The following is a 20,656-nucleotide window of genomic DNA, read 5'->3' as shown; positions in this document are numbered from 1 at the left end:
CAACAACTGTTAACTTGTTCTCATTCAGAAATTAGATGGGTACTGTTCTATCAGGTTGTAATGAAAAAAGTCTAAATTTTTTAAAGAGTAACAAGTTATTCCATTTAAATTACACGTAGCCAGTTCTTACTTGATAAATTGAAAAAAAGAATTTCTCCAATTACTGTTACATAAAGTCCAAGTGGGTTTAAAGCAAGGCAACTTCACTCTCAGCTATTATTTTGCTCTTGGCCACCTTGTGGCAATGTGTTAAGAATATCACAAGGTTATTTATGGTTTCGTAACCTTCCTTCTTCCTAAGACAGGCACCTATCATGTACTAAACGTACAAGCCAATGACATATGCAGAACCTGCTATGAAACTGTGCTTTCAGAATTAGGGTAAGTAGAAAGGTCTCTGATAAACTAGATGGGTGATTCTTAAAGTGTAGTCCTAATTTCCAGAATTTTGAAATGGTTGTTGACAATTTTGCCAGTTTCAACCACTATTTTTGGAGGTGACGATTTTCCAAGGTCCTCATTCTGACATTCTAGAAGTCCCACCTTCTAACAAACTTTAAAAAGGATTAAGATATATTCTACAGGGCCGGCCCGGTGGCACAGTGGTTAACTTCCCACATTCCACTTTTGACACCCTGAGGTTCACCAGTTCAGATCTCGGGTATGGACCTACACACCGCTTGTAAAGCCATGCTGTGGCAGGCATCCCACATGTAAAGTAGAGGAAGATGGCATGGTTGTTAGCTCAGGGCCAGTCTTCCTTAGCAAAAACAGGAGGATTGGTGGCGGATGTTAGCGCAGAGCTAATCTTCCTCAAAAAATAAAAAAATTTAAAAATTTAAAAAATTTAAAAATAAAGATATCTTCTAGTTACCCACTCAGCCAGGGTCAGGCAGAAGCTTAAGACCATTAACTAGGCATTATATTCTTTTGCATCCTCACAAATAATAATCAAAGCACTCTATTTACATTTTCTGAAAAAAGTGTCTTTTATCAATTGTATCAATTTTTAACAATATGAAAGAGGTTAAAGCTAATTTATTTCTGTATTGTTAAAATATATACATGTAACATTTTGGCAAAAATCAAAATTAAATAAAAATCTGAATGAACTATAATCCATCACTAGGAAGGGTTCATGATTTGATAAAAAGATACACATTTGGTGTTTGAATGAAAACGAGTAAACAAAATTTCTGATTTTACACAACATATCTATTCATTTTAAGAAGAGTTAGACTGTATATATCTGCCATATAGATGAGATTAGATTAGAGTTTGAATGAAGAGCAGTGAAAGCATTAAGGAAGCAGAAACTCATTTTGCCTAGGAATGTAAGATAAGATTTGACAAAGAGGTTTTTTTCCAATGGAGAAGAGAGAACATCTGAAGTAGAGAGATTAGCATCTACCAAGGAACAAAACTATGAAAGCAGCTAATATTTCTAGGAAAGAGCAAGTGTCTGAAATGTGGGGGAGATAGCAATAAAATTCTGAGATGAGGCAGAAAAATTCAATTGACATTGTTGTGAAGAGTCTACAAAGTCCCGCTAAAAGAGCATGAAATTCACCTACCCAGCAATCTGGAAAATGACTCGATACAATCTGCATGTGAGAAATACAGTTCTGCAGGCAACATAAAGGATGAAGTTACGAATAGGAGAAGAGAAAGCAAAGTGAATGTAGAATCACTATTTAGAAGTTGAGGTTTTTTAACCCCACTATGCCTGTATTGTATGTCTTGTTTCTCACCTAGAAAAACAAAGAATTCTAGGGCCGACCCTGTGGTGGAGTGGTTAAGTTCGTGCCCTCCGCTATGGCGGCCCAGGGTTTCACTGGTTCAGATCCTGGGCGCGGACATGGCACTGCTCATCAGGCCATGCTGAGGTGGCGTCCCACATGCCACAACTAGGAGGACCCACAACTAAAAAAAAATATGCAACTATGTACTGAGGTGGAGGTTGGGGAGAGACAGCAGAAAGGAAAAAAAAAGAAAAGAAAAAAGAAGATTGGCAACAGTTGCTAGCTCAGGTGCCAATCTTTAAAAAAAAAAAAGCAAGTATTTATTAAAAAAAAAAGAAAAACAATTCTTCTCCAATTCATACTGAGATATTTTCCATAAATTATGTTTTGGAGAACATTTATCAACTTCTAGAGTTCTCTTCTAAGTCATTTAAACATAATAAAAAGATAATGTTAATACCTGCATGCCATCTCAGTAAACGTCTTATTTATTTCTGCAGGGAAAAAATAAACACAAAATAATTAAAAATAAAATTGAAATAGAAGCAGGAAAATACTTGGCACCAATACCTAACACTAGCCAAGTTCTTGGCAATGCCATTTAGGTAAGGTGGGTCTTATTTTCCACTATCTGTAAATGCATAGGTTAATTAAGACTTCAGGTCCCACTCAGATTTAAGTTGAACCCTTTATGGTTATTTTCTTAAGTCCACTATTAGAAAACTGTACAGGTCAACTTAATTGGCTTGTTCACATAAAATATTTTACTTTACCCAAACAGTAGCAAATAAATCCTTGATACTAGTTCCAAATTCTTGATCTTTAGGCTGTTTACGTTTCCCAGCTTTTATCTTTGCTGTACCTATATGTTAACAAGTAAAAGAATCTTATGACATGTTCAAATAACTAAAACACATATATACATATATGTATATATCTCAATAAACCCAGTTTATCTTGGAATGGCAAGAGAGCTATTTTTGACCAAGCTAAAGTCAATCTAATTAAGCAAAGTCATGTTCTTCTAAAGCAATGCTGTCATAAAGAACGTTCTGTGATAATGAAAATTTTCTATATTTGCACTGTCCAATACTGTAGCCACGAACTATATGTAGCTATTAAATATTTGAAATGCAGCCCCTATAGGTGAGTAAATGGATTTATAATTTAATTTAAAATTTAAATAGCCACATGTGGCAAGTGAGTACAGTATTTAATAGCACAGCCCTAAAATATGAAACAGCAATCTTTGCCATTACTAAAACTATTTTGTGCCAATGAAATGTACTATCATTAGGAGAGTATTTGATTTCTCTAATTTTACATGTACTTTTTAATGTTTCCAAAAGAATGTTAACCATATTATTTTATCTTATAACAATTCTATGAGGTAGTGTATGTATTAAATAATGCTAGTAAAATAGATTTAAATATGCTTCTTTTTATTAAGAAAACTTATGAACTCTAGATATAAACCATTTTTAAAAAGAAATGACAAGAAGCAAAAATATATACTAATGAAAGTCTGGTACGTAAATAAAACAATATTTGGATGCAGGCAGATTCATTTGTTCAAATAATACTAGCACATCAAACTCATGAAAGAAAGAAATGTAGTTCAGCCATATTCTGAAATAGGGGATGGGGGTGGGGGTAAAGAATCTACTGTCCTTTAATCTAATGAACGATATTCTTATAGTTACCTCGGACATTGTTTGGAAAGCATGACAGTGGTATTAACGCAGACCATGCAATAAGTGAGACAAAAACAAAATGAATCCACCAGGTCTTCAGCCAATATAGATTATCCCTACTGTCTTCAACGCTTTAAAAGAGAAAAACAAAAATCTTCAATTTTGTGTATTGTATTACAAACAAAGCCATAATCAGAGAGAAAAAGAGAGAGACAAAGGGAACATTTTCTGTTCGTCTCTTTTGTTGTTTGTTTTGCTGAGAGTGAATGGTTGTGAGTCCCCCAGTTACGTAGTTCTCTTTTGTCCTGCAGGATCCTAAATTTTTCCCTTTACCTTATTTTCCCCTGTCCACTCAGGTGGCAAAGAGTAATTCTGATCCTTTTTAACGCTTTTCTCCAACAGAGGCCATGCATTTGGAAGACTATCCCTTTAAATCTCACCTTTCCTTTAAAAATCATTCCTGCCCCTTTAATTATGCACCTAGCCCTTTAAGGCAAGCCTGGCCCTTTAAATTGCACAATCTGGCATCTGATCATTTAAATCACATATACTTTGAAATCTCTTTCTTACAGACCCTTCTTCGAACTCTCATACTAAGCATGACTTACCCTTCTAGAGACCATATCTAATCACCTTTAAGACTCTTTGTTAGTCTTCGTCTTGTCTTCCCTGCAGTTTTTCTCGGTTTGCCTTTGCCAAACCACAAAGCTTTGCAGAGGGCAGGGTGGGATGGGAACGTGAAGGATCCTTTGCTGGAATTTGTTGATTTTCTCTTTCCACTCACAGTTATTTTGCAATTTCAGCATTCTTTGTCTTCAATAATGCAGAGGCCACAATTTTGTGGAGAATTTTCATTGTGGTGAAGTTATTTGGTATCATTTATGGAGAAGATTTGAGGAAGTTTATTACCACACAGCCTCCATTGTCTTCAGTTCCACACATTTTTAAGACCTTGTCCAACCAGCCATGGTGAAAACATGCCACAGGCATAGGAGCCACAGATATAGAGGTGCTGGTTTCTTATGGGTGACTCTACTGCCAACAGAGACCTGGTGAGTAGCTTGCTAATAGGCCTAATCTTTCATAGAATATGGAGAATATTCTCAGTTTTATTCATTGATGGGACAACTCCTTATCCATTGCTACATTATTCCCGGATAGAAAATCCAACTTATAATGACACAGGTTTGCAATCTTGATTTCCATTATGCAGGAGGCATATACATTTGATTATGCTATGCTCAAGGACTTCCAACTCCAGATTGTCACTAGGGTTACATGTTTCCTTGTTGATTATAATACTCAGAAATTTCCTTTTTTTCTTTTTTTGCTTTGAACCCAGCTATGTATTCTAACTATATGCATTATATTACACATAATGGTATTAGATATATGTAAATAATTGAGTACCTAGAAGATTGAGGAAAATAAACTAAAAGAACTACAAAGTGTAAAGCAAAAAATTTAACAGAGTGACTTATATATATAAGACAAGCTTAGAAATCAAAAGATTTTCTTCCCACTAGAAATAATTGGTTAGGAAATGTAATAATATAAAGATTCCATGCACAATACTAACAAAATACATGAAATTACTAGGAATAAGCTTAATGGGTTATCTTCAGTAAAGAAATCATAAAACTTTATTGAAGGGCATAAAAGAAAAGCAGAAAAAATAGAGCAATATAACATGTTCCTGCAAGAAAAGGTAACAATTAGTCCCAATATGCCATGCAAATTCAAGTTTTTCAAATCAAAATGCTTTGATTATAACCTGAGACTATCAAATTTATCTCGGAGAGTCATTTTGCAAAAATAGCCCCTGATTTTTAATGAATAATAGTGAGTGGGGATTTATCCAACCAAATAGCAAATCATATGCTAAAGCTTTAATTATTAAAACATCGTAGTCTTGGCATGGGAATAGAAAAATACATCAGGGAAGACATGAGAGAGACAAGAGACAAGAAAATCTATATATATACAGCAAAATTTAATTTATGATAAAGATGGTAAGTTCAATAAAAAATTAATTTTTTAAAAAATGAAATGTTATCATAAATGTTATCAGTACAGTTAGATATCATTTTGAGGGAAACATAGAAGTTTGACCTATGCCTCTTATTGTATGCAAAAATAAATTGAAATTGGATTTTAAATTTAACTATACAACCAAAACGAGATGACACTACAAGAAAAGAAAATTACAGGTTAATATCCTTAATAAACATAGATTCAAAAATCCTCAACAAAATATTATCAAGCCTAATTCAACAATACATTAAAAGAATCCTACCCCATGATCAAGTGGAATTTATTCCAGGGATGCAAAGATGGTTCAACATCCACAAATCAATCAATGTGATACACCACATTAACAAAATGAAGGATAAAAATCATATGATCATATCAAGTGATGCAGAAAAAGCACCTGACAAAATTCAACATCCATTCATAATAAAAAAATCTTGACAAAGTGGATACAGACAGAATGTTCAACAGCATGATAGAGGCCATATGTGACAAGCCCACAGCTAACATCATACTCAACAGCAAAAAGCTGAAAGCTTTTCCTCTAAGATCAGGAACAAGACAAGGATGCCCAATCTCCTCAGTTTTATTCAACACAGCACTGGACGTACTGGCCAGAGCAATTAGGCAAGAAAAAGAAATAAAAGACATCCCAATCAGAAAGGAATAAGTAAAATTTCTCTGTTTGAAGATGACATGGTATTATATATAAAAAACCCTAAAGGCTCCACCAAAATCTGTGGAGGGCACCAAGCCATGACACCATTCTATCAAGCTGGCTATTTCCAGATAAGGGGGTACAGAGTAAAACCAGTGAATTCTGTATTTATCATCCTGAGGGCCAATGTAATCAACCTGATAACAGCTTGTCTCCCAATGGATGTCATACTGGGGACTCAGGGTTGACCTTTACTGTTGATAAGTTGGATACTCAGTAGTAGTAATATTCATATCTTGGTAAATATTCTTGATGAGACAGTATCTTTAGTGTGAAGAAGTCCATGTTATTGCACTCATGCCAAGTCACCATTACTATCACCAAGGCCACTTTTTACATGGGATTTTTGAGGAAGAACTGGAGTGGTTAAAAAGAGAGAGAGGCTGACTGACGTTAACAGTATCGATTCTCTTGTTCAACTGATTAAAGAGCCTCCCTCAAAGTATATACTCTCTTCAGGTGCCCATTCCAAGAGGTTCATTCACCTATTCTACTTGTTACCTATTTTCTGATCTTGTTCTAAGTCCCTGGTTACTCAATCATAAATCAGCATAAAGTTATACCTTAGACCATCCCTCCTTCTATGCTAAGCAGAAAACCAGCCTAAAGTTCCATGCACTAGAAGGATTTCCTATATTTTAAGCCACGGCTGTGTGGAGCTATAAAACAGTGGTTATTCTCTTTCTATCTCGATGAGAGAAGCTAATATCCACATCCTTAAATGGTTCCTTTTCCCTGGGAATGTTCTCTGGTATTGTTAAAAGAAGCCATATGACCCAGAAGTCTTAAAATCACTTTTGTCACCCTAATGATTAAACATTACAACTACTTAATTTCCCAGTCTTGCCCTCTCCTGGACTTAATCCCATTCTACAACCTGTGATCATATTAATAACTATGTCTGATTTACCCCCAGCAAGGAGGTTATATGTGCATACAAATATGCAACCCAGTTCTGGAGTCATACTGATACTTCTGATACTATTTTTAGTATCAGTCAGGATCCTGGTAGGAAACAGATGGTATAGTCACATTAGATAATTTGAAGATACAGTGACAAGTAGACTATTTCCAGTGATGTGGGCAGAGTTTAGGGAAATGAACGAGGCCTAGTACAAAATTCTGGGGATAGTAACAGCAATAAGCTGTTACCACAGGCCTGAATGTCAAGTGAAACAGTGCTTAACAATGGAGAGAGCAGCCTAAAAGGAACCGTGGCCTTGAGAATAGAGGTACAGCCAATCTGGGTACAGCCCCCTCAGGACAGAGCTGAGAGCATAAAAGAACTAGCCTTAATGTGCTCCTGCCCTCTCATTGGCCAAGTCCAACTGAAATCCAGAGTGCAGAGGATTATGTTGAGGCTCTTGATTCAGGTCAGCTTCCTGGGGCACAGAAGAGGTTAGGGAAGATTTGAGAAAGAAGAGCGAAAGTAGAGAGTCAAACAAAATATATCCAACATACAGCTTATTCTCTGACACCTTATCTGTCCCTCTTTATGATACTTGTCTGGCAGCTACCAAAACTTCACACTAGCAAGGTAAGAACCCAGATGACTTGGCAGGGGAGCTGGCAGGAGAGCTTCTATGTAGTATCTGTAGCAATAAATAATTATAGAATTAGCTGGCTAGTTGGCAATAAATAAGAGGAGCTAGTTGGCTCCTCTTCCTGAGAGTTCATGTGACTTGCTTTATTGAAATATCCACTTTATTGTGATGTCTGCTTTGTTGCAGTGGTCTGGAACTGCACCTGCAATATCTCCAAGGTATACCTGCACAAGGCGAAAGACTTGTAGATTGAAAACTACAAAATATTGCTGAAAGAATTAAAGAAAATACAGATAAATGGAAAGACATCTGTGCTCCTGGATTTGAAGACAATATTGTGAAAATGCCCTTACCACCCAAAGTGACCTATGGATTCAAAGCAATCCCAATGAAAATCTCACTGGAACTTTTTGTAGAAATAGAAAAGAAATCCTAAAAATTCATATAGAATCTCAAAGGACTCCAAATGGCCAAAACAATCTTGAGAAAGAAAAACAAAGCTGGAAGGCTCACACTTCCTGATTTCAAAATATTCTACAAAACTAGAATAATCAAAACACTATGGTTCTGATAATAAATACGGATATATAGACCAATGAAACTAAACAGAGCGCCCAAAAATAAACTCGCATAAATATAGTCAAATGATCTTTGACAAGAGTGAAAAGAATACACAATAAGAAAGGATAGTCTCTTCAATAAATGGTGCTGAAAAAACTGGATATCCACATGGAAAAGAATGAAGTTGGGCCCTTATCTTACAACATATACAAAAAAATAACTCAAAATGGATTAAAGATCTAAATATAGGACCTGAAACAATAAAACTCCTAGAAGAAAACACGGGGAAAGCTTCATGACATTGGATTTGACAATGATTTCTTTATATGACAGCAAAAGCACGGGCAACAAAAAAAAAATTACACAAATGGGACTACATTGAATTTAAAAACTCCATGAGAAAGGAAATAATCAACAGAATAAAAAGGCAATTATGGAATGGAAGAAAATATTGGCAAACTATGTATCTGATAAAAAACTAATATCCAGAATATATAAAGAACTCTTTCAACTCAACAACAACCAAAAATGTGATTAAAAAATGGGCAAAGGCTGTGAGTAGAAATTTTTCCAAAGAAGATATACAAATGGCCAACAAGTATATGAAAAGACGCTCAACACCAATCATCAGAGAAATGAAAATCAAAACCACAATGAGGGGCTGGCACGGTGGCGCAGAGGTTAAGTACGCACATTCCGCTTCTCGGCAGCCCAGGGTTCGCCAGTTCGGATCCCAGGTGCGGACATGGCACTGCTTGGCAAAAGCCATGCTGTGGTAGGCGTCCCACGTATAAGGTAGAGGAAGATGGGCATGGATGTTAGCTCAGGGCCAGTCTTCCTCAGCAAAAAGAGGAGGATTGGCAGTAGTTAGCTCAGGGCTAATCTTCCTCAAAAAATGAAAAAACCACAATGAGATATCACCTCACACCTGTTAGGATGGCTGTTTTTTTAAAAAATGCAGAAATAACAAGTGTTGGCAAGGATGCTGAGAAATTGGAAACCTTATGCACTACTGATGAGAACGTAAAATGGTGCAGGCACTATGGAAAACAGTATGCAAGTTCCTCAAAAAAATCAAAAATAGAATTACTACATGATCTAGCAATCTCACTTCTGGGTATATATCCAAAAGAAGTGAAAATAGAAATCTCAAAGAGATGTTTGCACACCCATGTTAATTGCAGCACTATTCACAATAGCCAAGAGGTGGAAGTAACTTAAATGTCCATCGACAAACGAATGGATAAAGAAAATGTGGTACATACATGCAATGGACTATTATTTAGCCTTAAAAAAGAAGGAAATATGTCATGTGCTACGACATGGGCAAACCTTGAGCACATGTTAAGTGAAATAAGCCTGTCACAAAAAGACAAATACTGCATGATTCCACATATATGAGGTGTGTAAAGCAGTCAAACTGTTAGAAACAGAAAGTAAAATGGTGGTTGCCAGGGATCTGCAGAAGGAGGAAAAGAGGAGCTGTGCAATGGATATAGACCTTTAGCTGTGTAAGACAAAAAAGTCCTAGAGATCTGTGGCACAACAATGTGCATACAGTTAACACTACTGTACTTACACCTAAAAAGGGTTAGGATGGTAAATATGATGCTATGTGTTTTTTACCACAATTTTTTTAAAAGCTATATGTGGAATCAGTAGTATGGTTGTCATTATAAGTAGTGTTTTTTAAATTACATTTCAAGCTATAAAGTTAAAAATATATACTTTAGATGTATTTATATGTACACATATGTGCATATCAGTCACATTTACATGTATTTTTCTAAATATATGGTTATTACAAATTAAATAAATATATTTATAAGCTACAGTATCTATTCAATAAATATTTTACACAATGTAAACAGAAAAAAAGGAAAGAAAATGGCTTACTTTTCCTCAGAAGTACTATTCTTAGAGGCCTTAATTACAGATGCTCCTGTTGCATAACTCAAAGCATATCCAAATATTTCTGAAGCTTCCAAAATGCCTGGAAAATAAATATGGAACATCAAACAACTACATAAGCCAGCTTTGTCACAAGATGGTAAAAATTATGTCACCGAAATGGATTATTTCTGTAAGCTTCATAGCATCCTTTATTAGTCAGAGTCCTGCAGAAAAACAGAACTGATAGGATATTGAGAGAAGGAGAGACTTTAAGGAATTGGCTCATGCAATTGTGGGGCTGGCAAGTCCAAATTTAGGGCAGGCTGGCAAGCTAGAAATTCTAGTAAGAGTTAATGTTACAGTCTTGTATCCACAATCAAGTCTGGAATCCACAGGGCAGGCCAGCAGGCTGGAAAAGCTCAGGCAGAGTGTTTATGTCACAGTCTGGAGAAAGAATTGCTTCTTCTTTGGGAAACCCCAGGCTTCAGAACCCCAGTTCTGAAAGGCTTCAACTGAGTGGATCACACTCATTGACTTATGCAGGCAAATCTGCTTTACTGCAAGTCTACTGACTGTAAATGTCAGTCACATCTAAAAAAGATCACAGAAACATCTAGACTGGTGTTCGACTCAACAACTAATTTCCTCAACCTAGCCAAGCTGACACATAAAATTAACCATCATATATGCTATCCAATGCATGTATTAGGGAAAGTCAGATAATTATATAATTCACTGTAACTTATTTAATCTATATATTTAACAGGCTGTAAATAAATATATTTATATTTAATATAAATATAAATTCAATATACCTTATTTCACTTTAATTCGTGGTACTAAAGCAAGATGATACTTTAACATAATCATCACCTTTGCACACCTCACCTTAGCTGCCAGGGTAGCAGAAGATGGAAATAAAGTAAGCTTCTCTCGGCAGTGTACAGACGTGTGCTTTCATTACCATTCAGTAGAACCAAAAATAAAACAAGCAGATTTGTTGCCACCCTCAGCCAACCCTAATAAATCACTGCAAAAAAATTTTTTTCTAAAAGCAAGCATAAATATGAATATCATCTATTTTAGTTTATTGACATGATTTTCCTTGCCTCTGGTGGAAAAATTATTATTTTGCTGCAAAATGCTATTTTCTTTTAAGTCATCTTCACAATAAGTATATAAAAACAACTTCAAATTTTTTTCAAAAGTGACAGATAACCCTGTATAAATAGATGATCTACCAGGACCAGGAGCTATTGCAATATAAGGAAGTACAGATTATTCTGAGATATACCCTGGGGTTACTTACTGTCAGATACAGTAGCATAAAATGCTGTAAATGGAGGATACTACACTGTAGTCAATTAAATAGCATATCACTTCTCTCCCTGATAAGATGAACAAGATTATGTTTTCATTAACTTCAAATTTCAGAGTCCCCTAAAGACATTCAGTAAGTTAATGTATGTAAGAGCTTAGTACAATAATGATGATGATTTCAGGACCACACTGAATCTATCATGGAGGAAGCATAAAACAGTTTCTTTTTCCTTTTGGACATGATGGCAGCAACTTCCCACCTATATCCCCAAAGTTTAAACCCACAGCTACTCAAGCAATTCAACCTGGTAATTTAAGATTTTTTTCCCTAGAGAAATGAACTGCAGCCTATATAGTTTGACATGACAAATATATATAAACACAATATATATGTAGGGAAAGAGTATAGTTTTTATTACTTAAAGTACATACTTTTCCTTTTGCTCTATATCTTTCCAGTGACCTTCAGATGACTTACTACAATTCTAAATCTCAAATAAGTGCTTCAATGTGATACTAGAGACATTTGGTCCAGTCAAAAGGCCCTTGATATTTGGTCCTGTCCAAAATGTCCATTGAGACACTTGGTCCACACCAAGAAGTCCTTGAAATTTGGTCCTATCAAAAATGTCCACACACAGAAAAGGTTCCTAGGTTCAAATAGCCCATAACATTTATTTATACTTTTGGTTTACAGGATTAATACATAAACAATACTACCATGTTTCATTGGTCCAATAATCATGTTGAGGCTGTATTGCCAATAATAACCCTTCTTGCCTCGGTAGCTTAGCTGATAATGGCACATGGGCTTAGGTAGATGGGTTGGGGTTTGACTCTTGCAGAACAGAGTGATTTATATTAATTATGCACACAGAGACAGACCTAAAGTTAGAGAAATGCACAGAGGATGACAAGTAGGGGATCTCCCAATGCATGGTGCATTAATATGTCACTGGGCATGTGGCTGGATGTGGCTGGGTGGTTCAATAAGGGCAGAATTTGAAAGGAGGAGCTTGGTCAAGCCACAATGGAAAACAGGCAGCAAACACGTTGATGTAAACACAGGTTCTTCAGAAGAAGAACCACTGTGACTCTCCTACCACATAGCAGTCAGGTCCAACAGCCACCATGAAGGAGATACTGGGCATCTAATTAACCGCCTACAACTATCCCATCACCCAGGGTTAATGGGTGATGTTTCCTTTGAATTGATGTCCTATAAAAGTACAATTGTAGTAGACCACAAGAAGTGTCTGCTGCTATTTATAGAGATTTTAGTATATGACTCCACACTTACCTGCCAATTAGCTGGATCACCACACCCTCAGCTGGTGCCTACCTACTAGCTGATGCAGCCTAGCTGAACTGGGTGTCAAATCCATAAGGCATTACTAAGGTTTCCCCAACCAGTAAACCAACAACCATTGGTCAGGTGGCTACAAAAGGAAAAAAAAAATAACCCTTCTTCTGTTGCTTCACAATATGACATCTTTATTTGAAAATTCTCAGTAGAATATGACAGAAATAGTATACTCACAAAACGAAAAGCCAATGCTACATTATGATAGTTTTTGTTACCATTTCCATTCCTTTAACAGAGATGGAAGCAAAAGGTCCTGGTGCTGTGAAGAAAGGAGAATCTGCAATGCCCGATGTACAACTAATCAGGATTTGGATAACATTACAATCATTCAAATGGGACAGAAAAACATCAGCACAACATTAGTGTTGAGGGGAAGTAGGGAAAATCCTGAATAGGTTAAAAAAAAAATGCGCCGAACAACCAAATGCAACACCATCACAGGTACTTCAAAGAACTCTCCGTAATATTCACGATGAAGAGATCCCATTAATGTTATCAGAGAGAAACTCTTTAACGAGACGAGTAAATAGAATTCAAAACAGACATTGACCTCCAAACCCAATTTCACTATATGGAATTGAAATTCCAGAAGAATATAAAGTGACTATACGGAGAAAATTATTTATTATGCACAAATCGGCACCCAAGATGATAAAAGAATTCTTATTTACATAACTTATGACAATATTTGATATTTAAGTGGCAGTACCACATTACTGAGTGATGGCACCTTCAAGATGGCACAAACGCAGTTCACTCAGAAATTTACTGTGCACGGTGTAATACTGGGTTATACTATGCCACTGATTCATGCACTAACAATGAAAAGGTGAGAAGAATTACAATAAAAATAATGTAAATAAAATTTTAATGAAGTTAAGTGTTTGCATTATTTAACAAATCATGGACCAAATGTCTCAGTGAACATTTCGGGCAGGGCCAAATATTAAAGACCTTTTAGCGTGGACCAAATGTCTCCATGGATGTTTTTGGACAGGACCAAATGTCCTGCAAGGCAATGTGATTCTGAAGTTAAGCATAGCAGTTATCATTTATTACAATGTTATTATATGGGCCAATAATTAGCACTTATATATCAGTTTAGATACACACAGCAAAATATAGAAACAATAAAATTTCAAAATAGGTCAATCATATTAGAAGGGAAAAAAGAAACAACTTGCCTAGATAAGTACCAGATGAGTGTGCAGCAACGTTGTTTTCAAGAAAGACTACTCCAAGGACATAAAGAGGAATTCCTGCAATTCCCTGCACAAACTGTCCAAGGATGAAGAAAGATACATATTTTGATTTGAATGATGATGAGGTTTTCCCGCAAGTTCTGATAATCTTCATTTTTTGGCAAATATCTTTTGAAAAGATAATTATATTTTTGTTAAATGAATCAAAAGTTAAACATACAACAAATACGCAGTATCTTTATTTACAAGCTATTTCCACCACACTGTTTTCTTTTAATTAACACTTCATTTACATTGAATGTAGTAGTTCTACCATCAATCATCATGTTCTCAGAAAAATGCAATGACAAAAGAAAATTTGTGGGAATACTGGAAAAGATGCACATATTATAAACCAAATATAAATGTGTATGCATGATTATATGTATATACACACTTACGTGTGCATAGGTATATATACATACACACATGCATAACGCACAGAAAGATATTCCTCTTAAATTTGGCATCTGGTACCCTTGACTTTTAACCCCAGAGTACAAGTATTTTTTAATATTCTAGATTATCTAAATTATCAAAGATTATTCTGAGTTTAGTTCTATATTCACTTCTTCAGCAATCTTCACATTAACTTTGTGTCACTCTGATTAAATAATTTCCCATTTTAGTCACTAACTTCTAGAACTTAGGTTCATAAGGACAAGGCATTATAAAATAAAAATTTCTTTCTGTTAGAGCTACTCATTATATGGTAATCCACTAGATTTTAAAAACCTTTGGGTGACAGTCTGTTTCTTATGCTTTTTTTATTCACATGGTTGTAGAACAATAGCAAACGTTTGTTGGAATTGCATTTGTTACTAAGTTTGTAGATACAGGCAATGCTGTTAGATAATTCTGATTGTGTCCATTTTGACTGGAATTTAACAAACGCTCTTAAAATATTATTGTGGAAAACTGGTTAAAGCGTAGATTGCAAAATAGCACCCTATGGAAATTTTCAGCTGGTTCACTACTCATATGGAAAGATATTTTATTCCATGTCAGATGTGAGGACGTCTCTAGAATTGTGATTCAGAACACTGATGATTCAGTTTTATAGAGACATGTTTAACTTGTGCTGATATCAGTATTCATGTGATATTTCCAATACCCTGCCTCTTCGTTCCTTGAACTCTCCTCCCATGTACTTGTACTCCACTTACCTTAGCTACTCATTTTAAATTTTCAAAAAGAATAATTACAAACCTTCCTTAGTTGCACTTTGAAGCACTCTACACTCAAACCATCCCTATCTTTTCAGCTCACTCCATCTTGTAATCCAATTCCAACAATCCTTACAACCCACCAGCACCTATAATCCATTGACCCTGCTCCTTTTCACTATCCCAATTTCCCCTTTGTGTCCTTTCTTCTATCATTGTCATCTTAACACTTTTAAATCCCCTGCTCTCTTTCATATAATGCAATCCTCCAGTAAAACTGCAACCCTAGTCAACTGAAACTCTTCTTCCTAATCTACACCTACACTTTTGAAAGCTGAATGTGGCTGGAGGAAAACACACAAGCATGCAAATCTCACTTTGAAGTTGTGATTATTAAACTCAAACATCATCCTCCTGATAATCAAATAGTTCCCTAGTCTACTACTCTTGCCTCCTCCTAGAAAATTCAACTTGTTTCTTTCCCTTCTCTTAGGGATCATGGTCCTGAGATTCCTGCTGTCGAACATCTGAAAATAAATGTTTTCCACCAATAGAATAAAACTAGTCTTTTAGAGCTCTTCTTTAAGTTAAAAAAAAAATCCCTTGTTTGGGCTAAATTTCAAGGAGGGAGCAGTCAATATTACAAAATACTGGTAATAGTTCAAGAAATATAACAAGTAAAATGGTTTATTTATATTAAATATCAATAAATTATGTTGGTGGCTTGGTGAAAACAATTCTGTTGCTGTGTTTAGAGTGGAAGAAAGAATATGAGATGAAGCCAGAAAGCATGGAATTCTTTCAAACAGTTTGTGAGTGAAATGAAGAGGTTGTGCAAAGTAATTAAAAGAGGACTATGGGTTATGTCTATTGTTGTTTTTGTCGTTTAAGAATTGGAAGAACTTGAGCACATTTAAGTGTCAATGAGTGGAAACCAAAAGAGAGGGAGAATTTGCAGAAGGAAGAGGGAGACGATCACCAATGGAATAAAATCCCCAAGGAGCAGGAGAGCATAGGATGTTTAGCAGGAGCATAGTGCTTCCATTTTAACAGGAAGGAAGAAGTAAAGAATGTCAACATGTAAATATAGGTGGAATTATAGTTTCTATGGTAAGAAGTTAAGGCAATTTTCTATTATGTCATGTATTTTCCATCCAACACAGAAGATAAGAGTTAAGTGAGGTGCTATAGACTGAATGTTTGTGTCCCCGCATAATTCATAGGCTGAAACCCTAATCCTCAATGTAATGGTATTTGGAGATGAGGCCTTTGGGAGGTAATTAAGTCATGAAGATGGAGCCCTCATGAACAGGATTAGTGCCCTTGTAAGAAAAGACACAAGTCTCTCTCTCTTTCTGTCTCTCCACTATCTGAGGACATAAGAGGCCTCTCACCAGGAACCAAATTGGCTAGCAGCTGGATCTTGGCCTCCCAGTTTCCAGAGCTGTGAGAAATAAATTTCTGTTGTTTAAGCCACCCAGGCTGTGACAGTTTTGTTATAGCAGCCCCAAACTAAGACATGAGGAAAGTCTAATATTCTTGTTGTAAATTATGGGAGAGAGTGGATCCATTTGAGAGCATAATAGAGGTTGACATTAACAAATTCATTGTGGGACTAAGCTGTCCTCTTGTGCAATTTTTCTCTAAAATACTCATCAGCAGCCCAGGGATATAAAGGAAAGATATATGGCTGGATCAAAAGTTTTCCAAGCCAGGAATGAGGAAGAACAATGGGACAAGGGGCTTAGGATAATGATTAGAATATATTTGAAATACTCTAATATTTCATATTAAGGAACATAAAATAAGCTATAAATGAAAGAAAGTAACAGCAAGGAGAATCTGATAAAGGGAGAGAGTACATGTCAATAGATTGAAGGCTGCAATGAAAGGAAAAAACTGCTATCTTTGTTATATGAGTGAGTTGGAAGAATTAGTGGCTATAATCAGAGAGTGGAATAATAGATATTTAGGAAGTTCTCAGTAAAGAGACAGGACATTACAACCATGGGTATGTTAAATGCAGAGATCTAGAAACTAAAGGTCAGGCTGTGATCCAAGTGTGTTCATGAACTAGTGGAAAAAGTTCAGTTTTAACTAGTGGAGCATGATAGATACATGTTTGTTGAGGCATGGGGCTGAAGACCAACGTGGCATGAGTGTATAAAACTGTGATGGGGTTGGGGGAGCAGACAAACAGAGTGGGAGGTGGTGGTAAATGCACTATTCTAAAGAGGTTCAGACCACTTATTAGGGAAGATGAGCACACCAGCTAAATGGGGAGTGTAGAAAAGAACACAATAGGAGAGATATTCAGAAAAGAAGAAGACAAAGATCACATAAAAAAAAGGGTGAAAGAAGAGACTATAGGAATTCAAAATAAATATATATAAACTGAGCTGTGAACATAGAATAGAAAAATTAGTGTTGTAATAACTAAACCTTTAAACAAAATAAGTAAAATATCTACATAGATAGATGTATGAAATGAGTACTTCTACTGCAAAGACTGTTTACTTTATTTCTGCTTTTTTTAATACCAAGCAGAGGGTCACCCAGTAAATATACTGAATAGGTGTCGTTTGATAAACTGTATGTTCCTAATCACAAGCAGAAAACAAAATATGTATAATCTAGATGATATAAAAAAGACACAAAGGAAGAAAGACTGTACTATTTCTACCCCCGTGACTCCTCACTGAGTACTGATCAAGCAGCATTTTTCATGTGTCTCGAGCAGCACTTCATAACTTTGTACCCTTTCTGACCAGAAGAGGGAAGAGGGAAGAACGGGAATGAAGTGTTTCCCATTCCTCTCTTTCCATGAGTCATCGTCTAGTTCAATCAACTGTCCACTCTACAAATATAACAAACACATTACAAGTATATTTTAAAAATTAATAAATCTACTTAGTCTACATATTTATATTCTATAAATATAATAAATATATTATAAATATATGTACATATTATATAGCTTAATATCTGAATTATACAGTATAGAAACATATTAATTATATTATATAAATTATTATATGAACTATTTTTCATTTATATTGTAAACACACATCATAAACATATTTTTTAAACATCATAAGCATGCACCTACAGGTATACACACACATAGAGACATCTTCATGCCTTTGTCCACCACATCTTGCTAAAGCCCAGCTTAAAGTTGCCAAAACAGGAAAATGCATTCCAACACTTTTACAAGCCTCTACACAACAAGAAAGTCCCTGACACAATAGTGTCAGAAATAGTGCTATGAAACTTCAAATGGCCTTTATGTACTGAGAGTAGCAAAAGGATTGCGGCATAAATTGAAAAAATGAACAAACTGAAGATGCCACCAATCTTTTTAGATTCAAAGTCCTATGTCAAACGGCAGTTCCCATTTTGAAATGGTAGGAGTAGCTAGCAAAGGTCTGACCTTTCTTTCTGTGTGTGTAAGTTTGCTTATGTTTGTATTTGTGCTGTGTGTATGTGTGTTGAGGTGAAAATAAAGGGATTAATTAAAGCATATTGTGGAAGGCAGAGGAATTACCAAAGTTCTCAAGAAGTTTATAATATATATGAAAACTGATAAAAACAATTTCACAAAATAATTATCCCAAAATATTCTTTCTTCTTCCTAAGCACATCTCTTACACGAAAGTGTATATGATCATGAGATGAGAGAATGGCATATATGATACTAGGGATCTACAATTAATTTGCTTAATAAACTTGGTCATACAAATAGATACATATGGATGGCTGTAAAGACAGACAATATCACAGTCTATTTTAAGTTCCTAGAGCTAACAGTTTAAATAAATAATGATTTGATGTATGACAGTATCTTTTAAAACCTTACCTTCAGTTTCTACATTCAGTGGAAGCTTTTCACCACTAAAGTATGGAAAAGCAAATAAAAGTGATCCAAATCCTATTAAAAAGGAAGAAGCTGTAATCCATCTTAGTATTTTTCCTCTCCCTCCATAGTATGCCACAAACACTACCACCAGGCAAGATGAAATATCATAACCCAGTGACAACATTAAACTCTCAATGGTTTTCAGTTGATTGTCCTTCTCAAAAGAGTCAATGCTCAGATCTATAAGACCAAACACAATACCTAAAATGTAAAAAGAAAAGAAGAAAGCAATAATATGCATTTTAAGAGAGAAAATAGGTCACCATTGTAATCTTACAAAGCAAAACTTAATTTACACTGATTCATGTTTATTTTACGTTAGTCTGAATGTTTAAGATCTATAAGCACATAATGATCCCTTCTCTAAAACACCAATAGGCTTTAACCTCAATGAAATATTTGCTAATTGAATTTCTGTAGCTGTTTTTTAAACTACATTTATGAGTAATTTACTGAAGAATACTGATCTTTTTAATCAGCTCACTTAGTATTGATTTTTATTTTAATATATTTCAGAATAAGTCACAATCTAATGAATATTTGTTTATCTACCATGCAGAATAGAAAATAAAACATCAAAATTGTTGAAGCTCAACATTTACTCCCAAATTCTTCTCTCTCCCTCCATAACCTATACCTTATATTTGAACTTTACCATTTCTGAGTCTTTTAAACCCTTTTTGACAATGATATATCTTTGAACAATATAGAATATTGTTTGTCGTGTTCTTGAACATTAAATAAATGGTATACTATCTGTGCACTTCTATCATTCAGCATCCAACTAGGAGAAAATAATCATACTACTTGTTTGAAATAAAAAGAAACTGACATAGGGTTAGGTACAAAATAATACACTTGTTGGAATGAAACGGGAAAATAGTTACTAATCAAAACTCACGGGGCCCGGCCCCATGGCTGAGTGGTTAGGTATGCGCACTCTGCTGCAGGTGGCCCAGGGTTTCGGCGGTTCGAATCCTGGGTGCGGACACGGCACCGCTCATCAAGCCACGCTGAGGCGGCGTCCCACATGCCACAACTGGAAGGACCCACAACTAAGAATACACAGCTATGTACCTGGGGCTTTGGGGAGAAAAAGGAAAAAAAAAATTTAAACAAAAAAAACATGATATCTATGCAGCCCAAAATTGCTGGAGAATTGACTGCTACTGCTGCTGTTGCTGCTGCTGCTGCTGCTGTTGGAACCGCTATCACTATCTCTTGCCGGAAGCCAGGCCCCACACTCTTGCTAATGTTATGAAAGCCAACTCACAGTCACCTGCTGCTTCTGCTGCTATTGCAGTTGCCAGAGGCAGAGCCCTTGACTACTGTGCTGCTGAATCATCCACTGTTCCTGCTAAGAGAGCTGCATTAATTCCTGAGCAAAAGTTCAGGAGCCTTCACTTACCCAGGATTTCTGCTGCTGCCAAAAACATCACCAGAAACAGAGAGGGGGAAAAA

The 20,656-nt window shown here is 35.7% G+C and overlaps 1 protein-coding gene across 1 annotated transcript in view; it reads right to left on the bottom strand.

Moving 5' to 3' along the window:
• Window positions 1-20,656, bottom strand: part of SLCO6A1 (solute carrier organic anion transporter family member 6A1) — a 101,784-nt gene that overhangs the window by 68,754 nt on the left and 12,374 nt on the right. The window contains exons 3-7 of the mRNA XM_070233364.1: window positions 19,136-19,396; window positions 14,054-14,239; window positions 10,187-10,283; window positions 3,446-3,567; window positions 2,516-2,604 (exon numbers count right to left, since the gene is read on the bottom strand). Of these exons, the coding sequence (XP_070089465.1) occupies window positions 2,516-2,604; window positions 3,446-3,567; window positions 10,187-10,283; window positions 14,054-14,239; window positions 19,136-19,396 (755 nt within the window). The remainder of the gene's footprint in view (window positions 1-2,515; window positions 2,605-3,445; window positions 3,568-10,186; window positions 10,284-14,053; window positions 14,240-19,135; window positions 19,397-20,656) is intronic.

The sequence above is a fragment of the Equus caballus genome, chromosome 14, assembly GCF_041296265.1.
Source record: "Equus caballus isolate H_3958 breed thoroughbred chromosome 14, TB-T2T, whole genome shotgun sequence".
NCBI lineage: Eukaryota > Metazoa > Chordata > Mammalia > Perissodactyla > Equidae > Equus > Equus caballus.
This window is presented reverse-complemented; position numbering and strand designations above follow the sequence as displayed.